The sequence below is a fragment of the Gadus chalcogrammus genome, chromosome 15 (genome assembly GCF_026213295.1).
Source record: "Gadus chalcogrammus isolate NIFS_2021 chromosome 15, NIFS_Gcha_1.0, whole genome shotgun sequence".
NCBI classification, from domain to species: Eukaryota; Metazoa; Chordata; class Actinopteri; order Gadiformes; family Gadidae; genus Gadus; species Gadus chalcogrammus.
In genome coordinates, this window is record NC_079426.1 from 8,187,021 (window position 1) to 8,199,908 (window position 12,888).

At 52.7% G+C, this 12,888-nt stretch overlaps 2 protein-coding genes across 2 annotated transcripts in view; one reads left to right on the forward strand and one right to left on the reverse strand.

Moving 5' to 3' along the window:
- Nucleotides 1-10,144, forward strand: part of anapc1 (anaphase promoting complex subunit 1) — a 34,414-nt gene extending 24,270 nt beyond the window's left edge. The window contains exons 35-53 of the mRNA XM_056609603.1: nucleotides 204-285; nucleotides 1,047-1,138; nucleotides 1,631-1,765; nucleotides 2,552-2,634; nucleotides 2,946-3,024; nucleotides 3,100-3,174; nucleotides 3,284-3,345; nucleotides 3,426-3,570; nucleotides 4,771-4,964; nucleotides 5,434-5,520; nucleotides 5,801-5,918; nucleotides 6,542-6,619; nucleotides 7,222-7,289; nucleotides 7,377-7,515; nucleotides 8,404-8,490; nucleotides 8,871-8,963; nucleotides 9,269-9,488; nucleotides 9,666-9,788; nucleotides 9,920-10,144. Coding sequence (XP_056465578.1) covers nucleotides 204-285; nucleotides 1,047-1,138; nucleotides 1,631-1,765; nucleotides 2,552-2,634; nucleotides 2,946-3,024; nucleotides 3,100-3,174; nucleotides 3,284-3,345; nucleotides 3,426-3,570; nucleotides 4,771-4,964; nucleotides 5,434-5,520; nucleotides 5,801-5,918; nucleotides 6,542-6,619; nucleotides 7,222-7,289; nucleotides 7,377-7,515; nucleotides 8,404-8,490; nucleotides 8,871-8,963; nucleotides 9,269-9,488; nucleotides 9,666-9,788; nucleotides 9,920-10,008 — 2,049 coding nt within the window. The 3' untranslated portion in view covers nucleotides 10,009-10,144. The remainder of the gene's footprint in view (nucleotides 1-203; nucleotides 286-1,046; nucleotides 1,139-1,630; nucleotides 1,766-2,551; nucleotides 2,635-2,945; nucleotides 3,025-3,099; nucleotides 3,175-3,283; nucleotides 3,346-3,425; nucleotides 3,571-4,770; nucleotides 4,965-5,433; nucleotides 5,521-5,800; nucleotides 5,919-6,541; nucleotides 6,620-7,221; nucleotides 7,290-7,376; nucleotides 7,516-8,403; nucleotides 8,491-8,870; nucleotides 8,964-9,268; nucleotides 9,489-9,665; nucleotides 9,789-9,919) is intronic.
- Nucleotides 10,145-10,366: 222 nt separating this feature from the next.
- zgc:65997 (uncharacterized protein LOC794398 homolog) lies at nucleotides 10,367-12,761 on the reverse strand. The gene is made up of 4 exons (XM_056609604.1): nucleotides 12,412-12,761; nucleotides 11,460-11,637; nucleotides 10,982-11,079; nucleotides 10,367-10,864 (listed from the first exon to the last, which is right to left on the reverse strand). The coding sequence occupies exons 1-4, from the start codon at nucleotides 12,748-12,750 to the stop codon at nucleotides 10,673-10,675; spliced, it is 807 nt and encodes a 268-aa protein (XP_056465579.1). The 5' UTR covers nucleotides 12,751-12,761; the 3' UTR covers nucleotides 10,367-10,672.
- Nucleotides 12,762-12,888: the final 127 nt, after the last annotated feature.

The following is a 12,888-nucleotide window of genomic DNA, read 5'->3' on the forward strand; positions in this document are numbered from 1 at the left end:
AACCAGGGTGTGTTCTCCAGGTGGCAGCTGTCCTTGGCATTGGGCTGGTGTGTGTTGGGTTGTGTTGTGTGTGTTGGGTTGTGTTGTGTGTAACCAGGGTGTGTTCTCCAGGTAGCAGCTGTCCTTGGCATTGGGCTGGTGTGTGTTGGGTTGTGTTGTGTGTTTTTGTGTTGTGTTGTGTGTAACCAGGGTGTGTTCTCCAGGTGGCAGCTGTCCTTGGCATTGGGCTGGTGTACCAGGGGACCGGACACAGGCACAACGCTGAGGTCCTGCTGGCAGAAATAGGTGATAAAGATAGAGATGGAATATACATGTGTACTATATACTTCGAGTACATACATACCTATAGTATAGTATACTCTGTATGTATGTATATTAGGGTTGTGCATCTCTCCTGGGTGTGTAAAGTAGGCAAAGAGACATTGCCTACTTTCAAATATATATATGGTATAGGGACCATAGAATCGTATATATTTTTTTTAATTTCTTTATGGCATGGGGAAAAAATGGAAGACATTTATAAATTTTGAACTACATGCCTATTTATTTGTTTATTTATAGACTTGATCACAGTCCTACAAAATTAATAAAATGGGCACACGCGGAGACGCGCGCACAAACGTACACAAACACACACACAGATCCGCTCGCTTCCTTAAGATTCATTTTCCGATCCGTATGGAAATGGAATGATATGGGTTGACAGTGCTGTCTTGATATCAGGCTAAAGCTCGCTCGGCCGATTCGCAACGTTTGAATCGGTGCAACGACAGATTCTTCGTCATTTTAAATCGATTCAGGGGCCCACGTATCGATGTAGTCGCATCTGTGTTAATCCAACCGGATACCGTTTTGTATCGGAGAATCGTTACAGCCCTAATATATAATAATTTATAATATCTTATTTATAATATATTGTATGATAGTGTTACATAGTTGATATTATAAACCTAGTATTCTATTGTTTATGGTTGATATTTATCTATACATCTATGTGCATACATCTATATCTGTATATCCCTAGTGCATGCTGTGTTGTGTTGCAGGCCGGCCCCCCGGTCCAGAGATGGAGTATTGTACAGACAGAGAGTCGTACTCCCTAGCAGCCGGACTGGCCCTTGGCATGGTCTGTCTTGGGGTGAGCACTCTCTCTCTCTCTCTCTCTTTCTGTTTTTATGTCTCTTTCTCTGTGTGTCTATGTCTCTCGCCCCGCATGGCAGTGGTCTGACCTCTCTCTCTGGGTCTTTCTCCCAGCCTGGCAGTGGTCTGACCTCTCTCTCTGTGTCTCTCGCCCAGCATGGCAGTAGTCTGACCTCTCTCTCTGTGTCTCTCTCCCAGCATGGCAGTAGTCTGACCTCTCTCTCTGTGTCTCTCTCCCAGCATGGCAGTGGTCTGACCTCTCTCTCTGTGTCTCTCTCCCAGCATGGCAGTGGTCTGACCTCTCTCTCTGTGTCTCTCTCCCAGCATGGCAGTAGTCTGACCTCTCTCTCTGTGTCTCTCTCCCAGCATGGCAGTGGTCTGACCTCTCTCTCTGTGTCTCTCTCCCAGCATGGCAGTGGTCTGACCTCTCTCTCTGTGTCTCTCGCCCAGCATGGCAGTGGTCTGACCTCTCTCTCTTTCCCCCCCCCAGCATGGCAGTAGTCTGGTGGGGATGACCGACCTGAATGTCCCGGAGCAGCTGTACCAGTACATGGTGGGCGGTCACCGGCGGGCCGCGCCCGGCTGCTCCCGGGACCGCCACAAGTCACCTAGCTACCAGATCAAGGTTAGTTAACTAGTACTATCTAGAGACCGCCACAAGTCACCTAGCTACCAGATCAAGGTTAGTTAACTAGTAATATCTAGAGACTGCCATAAGTCACCTAGTTACCAGATCAAGGTTAGTTAACTAGTAATATCTAGAGACCGCCACAAGTCACCTAGCTACCAGATCAAGGTTAGTTAACCAGTACGGACTAGAGACAACCACCTAGCTACCAGATCAAGGTTAGTTAACTAGTTATATCTAGAGACCGCCACGAGTCACCTAGCTACCAGATCAAGATTAGTTAACTAGTAACATCTAGAGACCGCCACAAGTCACCTAGTTACCAGATCAAGGTGAGTTAACCAGTACGGACTAGAGACCACCACCTAGCTACCAGATCAAGGTTAGTTAACTAGTAACATCTAGAGACCACCACAAGTCACCTAGTTACCAGATCAAGGTGAGTTAACCAGTACGGACTAGAGACCACCACCTAGCTACCAGATTAAGGTTAGTTAACTAGTAATATCTAGAGACCGCCACAAGTCACCTATTTACCAGATCAAGATTAATTAAGTAGTAATATCTAGAGACTGCCACAAGTCACCTAGTTACCAGATCAAGGTGGGTTAACTAGTACGGTCTAGAGACCACCACCTAGCTACCAGATGAAGGTTAGTTAACTAGTACTATCTAGAGAGTGCTAACTAGCTACCAGTTGAAGTAAGGTACCAGATGAAGGTTAGTTAACTGGTACTAAAGTTTCTGTTATCACCAGCTGACCTTACTCTCTTATGTTCTCAGGAGGGCGACAGCATCAATGTTGACGTGACGTCTCCTGGGGCAACGCTGGCCCTCGCCATGATCTACCTGAAGACCAACAACAGGTCAGAACGCACACACAACCACACAACAGCCAGCCTAACCAGGTCAGAGGTCATCCCCCTAAGGCCCCTAACCAGGTCAGAGGTCATTACCCCAAGGCCCTTAATCAGGTCAGAGGTCATAACCCCAAGGCCCTTAATCAAGTCAGAGGTCTTTACCCCAAGGGGCCCCTAGCCAGGTCAGAGGTCACTACCCTAGGGACCTTGTAAGGTCAGAAGTCACAGAGAGATGAATGCCAACAGGTCGTTTGGCCAGTGAGACGGACGTGAGATCCTCATGTTCTGATACCTTCTGACTTCCTGCTGGGGTGCAGGTCCATCGCTGATTGGCTGAAGGCTCCTGACACCATGTTCCTGTTGGACTTCATCAAGCCTGAGTTCCTTCTGCTGCGGGTGAGTGAGTGAGAGAGAGGGAGAGGGGGAGAGAGAGAGGAGAGAGATGGGAGACTGACTTGTTTGTGTGTTCAGTCTCTCGCCAGGTGTATCATCATGTGGGATGAGATTCTCCCTGACGCTGACTGGGTCCGCGGTAATGTTCCCCAGGTACAAACACCTGACTCGCACGTACACACACACACACCTGAAACACACAGTCGAACCTGACTCACACGTACACACAGTCACACCTGGGTAAGTGTGGATTTCTCTTCAGATCATTACGGACCATATTGAAGGCACAGGTGTAGCAGAAGACCTTACCCTGGAGACGATGTCGTAAGTATCCCTCCCACACGCATTCGCTCTCATTCTATCTCTCTCTCTCTCGTCAGTCATTCCTGTGCTCGCTCTTCCAGACAAGCTCATGATTATATCATCGCGGGGGCGTGTCTGGCCGTGGGGTTCCGCTTCGCCGGCTCCTGCAGCGCCGAGGCCTTCAAGTGTCTCTACAGCTGCTGTAGGAGCTTCATGAACACCCTGTGCGCCTCCACTCCTGCTGTGGTGAGCTCAACCCAGCCCCCTGTCACAACCCGGCCCTAACCCTGTCCCAACCCGGCCCTAGCCCTGTCACAACCCGGCCCTAGCCCTGTCACAACCCGGCCCTAGCCCTGTCCCAATCCGGCCCTAACCCTGTCCCAATCCGGCCCTAACCCTGTCACAACCCGGCCCTAACCCTGTCACAACCCGGCCCTAACCCTGTCACAACCCGGCCCTAACCCTGTCCCAATCCGGCCCTAACCCTGTCACAACCCGGCCCTAACCCTGTCCCAACCCGGCCCTAACCCTGTCCCAACCCGGCCCTAACCCTGTCCCAATCCGGCCCTAACCCTGTCACAACCCGGCCCTAACCCTGTCCCAACCCGGCCCTAACCCTGTCCCAACCCGGCCCTAACCCTGTCCCAATCCGGCCCTAACCCTGTCCCAACCCGGCCCTAACCCTGTCCCAACCCGGCCCTAACCCTGTCCCAACCCGGCCCTAACCCTGTCCCAACCCGGCCCTAACCCTGTCCCAACCCGGCCCTAACCCTGTCCCAATCCGGCCCTAACCCTGTCCCAACCCGGCCCTAACCCTGTCCCAACCCGGCCCTAACCCTGTCACAACCCGGCCCTAACCCTGTCCCAATCCGGCCCTAACCCTGTCCCAACCCGGCCCTAACCCTGTCACAACCCGGCCCTAACCCTGTCACAACCCGGCCCTAACCCTGTCACAACCCGGCCCTAACCCTGTCACAACCCGGCCCTAACCCTGTCACAACCCGGCCCCAACCCTGTCACAACCCGGCCCCAACCCTGTCACATCCCAGCCCTAACCCTGTCACAACCCGGCCCTAACCCTGTCACAACCCGGCCCTAACCCTGTCACAACCCGGCCCTAACCCTGTCACAACCCGGCCCTAACCCTGTCCCAACCCCGCCCCAACCCTTTCACAACCCGGTGCTAACCCTGTCCCAACCCAGCCCTAACCCTGTCACAACCCGGCCCTAACCCTGTCACAACCCGGCCCTAACCCTGTCACAACCCGGCCCTAACCCTGTCACATCCCGGCCCCAACCCTGTCACAACCCGGTCCTAACCCTGTCGCCCCCCTGTCGTCATAGCGATAATCATACTATATAATGCCATTGTTATCAATCCAATCCTCCCAGTAGAGCTGTTTGTTAGGGTTAGTTGTTGTTCTTAACTAGTTGTTCTTCTACCAGACGGGTCAATATAACCTCCAGACGTGTCTGTCCATGGTGCTGCTAGCCCTCTCCATGGTGATGTGTGGTTCTGGGGACCTGAAGGTCCTCCAGGTGTGTCGGTTCCTCCACAAGCGGACGGGAGGAGAGATGAACTACGGGTTCCACATGGCACACCACATGGCCCTGGGCATGCTGTTCATGGGGCGGGGCCGGTACTACAAACTACCACCATAAACTACACACCATAAACTACACACTTTAAACTACACACTACACACCACATGGCCCTAGGCCTGCTGTTCTTAGGGCGGGGCCGGTACTACAAACTACCAGCATATACTAAACACCATAAACTATACTATAAACTACACACTATATACTATCCTATAAACTACACACTATATACTATCCTATAAACTACACACTATATACTATCCTATAAACTACACACTATACTATATAATACATACGATATACACTATATTATAAACTACACACTATACTATGAAATACATACTATATACACTATATTATAAACTACACACTATACTATAAACTACACACTGTATACTTTATTATAAACGACACACTATACTATAACCTACATACTACACTATAAACAACCCACTATACTATTAACTACATACTTGTATGTGTCTGTGTGTGTGTTTGTGTCTGTAGGTTGTCTCTGAACACGTCCAACTCGGCGATCGCTGCTCTGCTGTGCGCGCTGTACCCCCACTACCCCGCCCACAGCACGGACAACAGGTAACACACACAACAGGTAACACACTGACACACAACAGGTAACACACAGCAGGTAACACACTGACACACACACAGCTCACAACACGGACAACAAGTAACACACAAACACTCTCTCACTCACTCACTCACTCACTCACTCACTCACTCACTCACTCACAGCTCACAGCACGAACAACAGGTAACACGCTGACATACACACGGCTCAATTGTAATGTGCTGTTGAGCACTGAGCTGCTCTGATCTTCCAGCCGTATCTCATGAGGCTCTAACATCTCTCCAGGTATCACCTGCAGGCACTGCGCCACCTGGTGGTCCTCGCCGTCCAGCCCCGCCTCCTGGTCCCCGTTGACGTGGACACCCTGAAGCCCTGCTACGCCCTGCTGGACCTCACCTACAAGGTACCTGACCCTGGTACCTGACCCTAACCCTAACCCTGACCCTGACCCTGCTGGACCTCGCCTACAAGGTACCTGACCCTAACCCTAACCCTGACCCTGCTGGACCTCGCCTACAAGGTACCTGACCCTAACCCTAACCCTGACTCTGCTGGACCTCACCTACAAGGTCCCTGACCCTAACCCTGACCCTGACCCTGCTGGACCTCACCTACAAGGTACCTGACCCTAACCCTAACCCTGCTGGACCTCGCCTACAAGGTACCTGACCCTAACCCTAACCCTGACTCTGCTGGACCTCACCTACAAGGTCCCTGACCCTAACCCTGACCCTGACCCTGCTGGACCTCACCTACAAGGTACCTGACCCTGGTACCGGACCCTAACCCTGACCCTGACCCTGCTGGACCTCACCTACAAGGTCCCTGACCCTGGTACCCTGACCCTAACCCTGACCCTGACCCTGCTGGACCTCACCTACAAGGTCCCTGACCCTGGTACCCTGACCCTGCTGGACCTCACCTACAAGGTCCCTGACCCTGGTACCCTGACCCTGCTGGACCTCACCTACAAGGTCCCTGACCCTGGTACCCTGACCCTAACCCTGTCATCTGTCACTGTTCCAGGAGAGCCCGTGGTACGAGGAGACGACGGTGGAGGTCATGGCCCCCGCCCTGCTGCCAGAACTACATCTGCTCAAGCAGGTCCCCTTACACCTTAGATTACCTTACCCTCCCCCTTACCTTACACCTTAGATTACCTTACCCTCCCCTTACCTTACACCTTTGATTACCTTACCCTCCCCTTACACCTTACACCTTACCCTACCCCTTACCTTACACCCTACCCTGCCCCTTAATTTACACCTTACCTTAAAACTTAGATGACCTAACCCTCCCCCTTACCTTACACCTTAGATTACCTTACCCTCCCCCTTACCTTACATCTTATCCTCCCCCTTACCTTACACCTTACCCTACCCCTTAGCTTACACCTTCAACTGCCCCTTAATTTACACCTTACCTTAAACCTTAGATGACCTTACCCTCCCCCTTACCTTGCACCTTACCTTACCTTACACCTGTAGGTTGTTCTTTCCTGGTGTTTACTGGTTGTTAACTGGTGTTTACTGGTTGTTGAATTGTGTTTACTGGTTCTTTGCTGTTGTTGACTGGTGTCTACTGGTTGTCAACATGTGTTTACTGGTTGTTTACTGGTTGTTGACTGGTGTTTACTGGTTGTTGACTGGTGTTTACTGGTTGTTGACTGGTGTTTACTGGTTGTTAACTGGTGTTTGTGTTTGTAGGTAAAGGTGAAAGGTCCTCGCTACTGGGAGCTCTCCATTGATCTCAGCAAAGACAATCAGCACCTCAGGTAGTAAACTGGTAGTAAACGCGTAGTAAACGGGTAGTAAACGGGTAGTAAGCTATGAGGGAGTAACGTGGGTCTCTCATTGGTCAGGTCCATCCTGTCCCGGGACGGGGTCCTGTACGTGAAGCTGCGGGCCGGCCGCCTGCCCTACAAGGAGGACCCTCAGGGCTGGAAGAGCCTGCTGTCCTCCAAGGTCAACCAGCACAGCTCCAAGCTGCAGGCCTTCAAGGTACTGCTGAGCTAGCAGACAGACCCCACCCTGACCCAGACCTCCACCCTGACCCAGACCTCCACCCTGACTCAGACCTCCACCCTGACCCAGACCTCACCCTGATTCAGACCTCCACCCTGACTCAGACCTCCACCCTGACTCAGACCTCCACCCTGACTCAGACCTCCACCCTGACTCAGACCTCCACCCTGACTCAGACCTCCACCCTGACTCAGACCTCCACCCTGACTCAGACCTCCACCCTCACTCAGACCTCCACCCTGACTCAGACCTCCACCCTGACTCAGACCTCCACCCTGACTCAGACCTCCACCCTGACTCAGACCTCCACCCTGACTCAGACCTCCACCCTGACTCCCATCCAGACCCCACCCTTACCCCCACCCTAACCCTGACCCCCATCCTGACCCCTTCCAGACCCGACCCTAACCCTGACCCCACCCAGACCCAGACCCCGAAACAGACCCCCACCCAGACCCCCTGGAATAAAGAAATAGAGATGCATTTTGCATCTTGCGTTCTATTACATCGTGATTTCGGTTTGAATTTGCCTCATGGTTCAGCCCTACTCACCATGCCCCCTGACTCTGAGCTGTGGTTCTGCCCTACTTACCATGGCCCCTGACTCTGAGCTGTGGTTCAGCCCTACCTACCATGCCCCCTGACTATGAGCTGTGGTTCAGCCCTACCTACCATGCCCCCTGACTATGAGCTGTGGTTCAGCCCTACCTACCATGCCCCCTGACTCTGAGCTGTGGTTCAGCCCTACCTACCATGCCCCCTGACTCTGAGCTGTGGTTCAGCCCTACTCACCATGCCCCCTGACTCTGAGCTGTGGTTCAGCCCTACCTACCATGCCCCCTGACTCTGAGCTGTGGTCCGCAGCCTGAAGACATCTCCAACTTCACGTCGGACGCTGCCCTCCTCTCCTTCTCTGAGCTCTTCTGTAAAGACTCAACCGGAACCAGACAGGTGAGTCCACACTGCTCCAACCGAGCCCCTTTACTTCACCAGCAACATCAGCTGACCTCCACCAGTAGCTTACCTCCTCCACCTCTAGCTTACCTCCTCCCCCTCTAGCTTACCTCCTCCCCCTCTAGCTTACCTCCTCCCCCTCTAGCTTACCTCCTCCCCCTCTAGCTTACTCCCTCCACCTTCGAAATCTCACACAATGTGTAATATCTTTCTCTTTAACTGTACCTCACTTTACCGCTCTCACTCTTTGTGTGTGTGTGTGTGTGTGTGTGTGTGTGTGTGTGTGTGTGTGTGTGTGTGTGTGTGTGTGTGTGTGTGTGTGTGTGTGTGTGTGTGTGTGTGTGTGTGTGTGTGTGTGTGTGTGTGTGCGCGCGCAGGTGGAGGAGATGCGGTGGTTCTCCTCTATGCTGACTGAGTGTGTGACTCAGGAGACACCCGAGATGCTGCCCACCTACATCGCCCTGGAGCAGGTACAGCATCGAGCTACAACCGTGTGTGTGTGTGTGTGTGTGTATACACGTGTAAGGGGGACAGGTGTGTGTGTACAGGTGTGTGTGTGTGTATATATGTGTGCTGTCCATGTGTGCATGTCCAAGTGTGTGTGTGTGTGTGTGTGTGTGTGTGTGTGTGTGTACAGGTGTGTGAGGGACAGGTGTGTGTGTGTACAGGTGTGTGTGTGTGTGTGTGCTGTCCATGTGTGCATGTCCAGGTGTGTGTGTGTGTAGAGGTGTGTATAGGTGTTTGTGTGTCAGTGTGTTCTCCCGTGTGTCTCCAGGCGGTGCGATCTCTGCAGAGCGGCTCGCTAGGCCACACCTTCCCGCTGTGGCAGGTCCGCCTGGTGCTGGAGCAGGTGGGCCGGGCGCTGCACGGGGGCGGGGCCCCACAGGGGGGCGGGGCCCAGCAGGGGGCAGGGCCCTACAGCATCCTGCTGTCCTCAGAGTTCCTCTCGGTCATCCACAGCATGGCAGACATCACCATGGAAACCTGGCTGAGAGGTAAGGGGGGGGGGGGGGGGGGGGGGGAGAGGTGTGTGTGTGTGTGTGTGTGTGTGTGTGTGTGTGTGTGTGTGTGTGTGTGTGGACAACAGGTCTTTGTGTCTGTAATAACAATACACACACCTAGATAACAGGTGTGTGTATTGTGTGTAGATAACAGGTGTGTATTGTGTGTAGATAACAGGTGTGTGCTGGGGTCCTACCTGAGGAAGGGGGAGGTCTCAGGCACTCAGAACAGCATGCTGGCCTGTTACCTGGTCTACAGGGCATTACCCAGCATGCCCCTGGCCTCAGTAGAAGGTACACACACACACACACACATGCACGCACACAACAATAACAAAGTGTCTTCTGGAAACACATCTCTACTATCATTACTTTAATTGTAATATGTGTGTCTGTTTCTCTCTCCCCCCCCCCCCCACAATTAGAGCGAGCCCGTGTAGGTAACATGTTGATGTCGTTTGCCCCCCTTGGACTGCCCTTCAGGGAGCTGCTGAGATTGTCCCAGGTCTCATGAGCCGCCCCCAGGCTCTGTCAGCCAACCCTTGTCATGGCAGCATGATCGTCCCGTGGTCTTTAAGTTGTTACTGTTTCTCTAATAAAATAAATCCTCATAATGAAAGACTAGTCATTGAATATCGCTATTGTTTAGTGATATTAACAATTGCTAATATAACCAATTATTGAGTATTCTTATCATATAGACATGAATATACACTAATCTATTATAAGCACAATGATAATTGTGCTTAGACATTATATTGAGGCTGTACATGAGTACTCGTGAGTAATAAGTGACTAGAGGAGAACAAGTGAGTAAGAAGTGACCAGAGTACTAGTAAGTAATAAGGAACTAGAGTACTAGTAAGTAATAAGATACTAGAGTAGTACTAGTGAGTAAGAAGTGACTTCCAGCTAGGAGTTTATTAACAGATATGCATCTCATTACAGAGTTTACGGAACAAAAAGTATATATATATACACACATATATACATAGATATATATATACACACATATACATATAAATAGAGCAGAGGTTCTGTGTTGTTTGTTTCCGGTTCTAGCCGGCTGTAGGCGGTTCTTCCAGGGGATAGGGGCTCCTACCAGGGCATAGGGGCCCTGTCCCAGCTGTAGGTGGTTCTACCAGGGCAGAGGGGCCCCGTCCCAGCTGAAGGTGGTTCTACCAGGGGATAGGGGCCCCGTCCCAGCTGTAGGCGCCCCCCGTGTGCTCCATGCTGAGGGTCTGGATGAGGGCCAGCAGCAGAGCCACCGAGTGCTGCGGGCTGAAGAGCCGGTCGGCCGGGACCCCGCGGTGGTACGGGGCGGAGAGGTCGGTGGCCACGGTGCCCGGGTGGAGGGACACACACACCACCTGCACGCACACACACAAAACTGTTATAATGTGACAGAGTGTCTCTCTAGTGCCTCAGAGTCTCAAAGGTCAGGAAGACCCTGACAGAGGTAACACGTGTGTGTGAGTGTGTGTGACCTTGTTGTGTGAACTCCTTCCCAGCTCAACTGACAGTGTTTTGGTCACCATGTTCAGAGCAGCTTTAGAGAGTCTGTAGCTGTACCAGCCCCCGAGAGCTGGAACACATTACCATCATTACATTATCATCATTATCTTTTAGAGCTGAAACACATTGTCGTTATCATTATCTTACATTATCACCCTACAGTTAATATCATGCAAATAAAAGTAGCGTTAGGCCCTACCGTTGTCCCTGATGGAGCCCACCCGGTTAACATAACAGTTAATAACATATCAGTAACAGTTAACAGTGGCGTGAGGCCCTACCGTTGTCCCCGATGGAGCCCACCCGGTTAAGATAACAATAACGGTTAATAACATATCAATAACAGTGACGTGAGGCCCTACCGTTGTCCCCGATGGAGCCCACCCGGTTAAGATAACAATAACAGTTAATAACATATCAATAACAGTTAACAGTGGCGTGAGGCCCTACCGTTGTCCCCGATGGAGCCCACCCGGGCCGTCATGTTGACCAGGAGCCCCCTGTGCTGCCGGCTCCTCTCGGGGGGCTGGGCCCCGAAGGCCCCCCCCCCTTTCATCAGTAGGGGGCTGAAGTACTTGGCCATGAGGAGGGGCCCCACCGTGTTGGTGGAGACCGTCGCCATGACGCCCTGCAGACAAGGACACACTCCATAAGGACACACTCCACAAGGACAAAAACTCCACGAGGACACACACTCCTCGGGGACACACACTCCTCGGGGACACACACTCCTCGGGAACACACACTCCTCGGGGACACACACTCCTCGAGGAAACGCTCTAAGGGCCCAATCCCATTTCTACCACTTCCCCTTCCCCTTCCCCCTTCAAAACAAGGGGGAGGGGGTAAGGGGTAGAAATGGGATTGGGCCTTAGTCTAAGGAAGGCAGACGACCTCACTCAGGACCAGCGGGTCGCTGCTCCAGAGAGGAGGAGGCGGAGGTTAAAGAGGACCTCGAGGCTCAGGACCGTTGGCTGCGTGTTTGACTCCCAGCTGGGGTCAACGGAACCAGTGGAGCCCCACAGCCAATCCGAACCCAGAGCTCCACAGCCAATCACAACCCAGAGCCCCGCAGCCCAAACCCAGAGCCCCACAGCCAATCAAGCTCACTGGTTGAAGAGAACCCCCATCCGCACAGACAAGAAGTCCCGGTCTGAAGAAGTGTCTCCAGTGAGGAGGAACATCAAAACCACTGACGTCACCAGAACACAGGGTTTTCAATGGTGGAGTCAGTACCCTGGGCAGGAAGGTTTAAATGAACGGTCAGCCATGATGGTGGTGATCTGTCGTCCTCGAACCAGAGGTTCAGCAGGTGATGTTAAGAAGCCACGCCCACTTGATTTCAGGTGATGTTAAGAAGCCACGCCCACATCAGGTCAGGTGAGCGGGCATCGGGCATTACCTGTGCGGACACGTTCCGCAGGCTGGTCTCCCCTCGACCGGAAGGATGCAGCATCGCGGAGCAGTTGATCATCAGGTCCACACCGCCGAACCGCGCGGCCACGCGCTCCGCGGCGCCGCGCACGTCATCCTCGCGGTCCACGTCCAGCTGGAGGAGCGACAGGGTCCCGGTCCCGGTCCCGGGGCCCCGGGCCGCCAGGGCCTGGAGTTCCTGGCAGGCGTCCGGGTGGCGACATGTTGCTATGACCACGGCGGGGGTTTTCCACTTCAGTAATTGTTTGCAAAATTCAAGTCCGAGACCTCGGCTCGCGCCTTGCACAACAACTACGGGCGCCGCCATGACAGCTGACTGTAGCTCCACCCACACACTCCATATTTATAGCAAGATCCACCCACAAGGGGCGTGGTTTAACAGACTGACGACGCGTATTTTCTTCGTGTTCAGTTAAACATTAGTACCTACCTACTGTCTACCAGG

Coding starts and splice junctions, on each gene's coding strand:
- zgc:65997 (XM_056609604.1), bottom strand. CDS start 12,750: ATGGCGGCGCCCGTAGTTGTTGTGCAAGGCGCGAGCCGAGGTCTCGGA. Junction 11,638..12,411: donor TGCGGAACGTGTCCGCACAG/GTAATGCCCGAT, acceptor CCTTGTCTGCAG/GGCGTCATGGCGACGGTCTC. Junction 11,080..11,459: donor GGGCTCCATCGGGGACAACG/GTAGGGCCTCAC, acceptor AATGTGTTCCAG/CTCTCGGGGGCTGGTACAGC.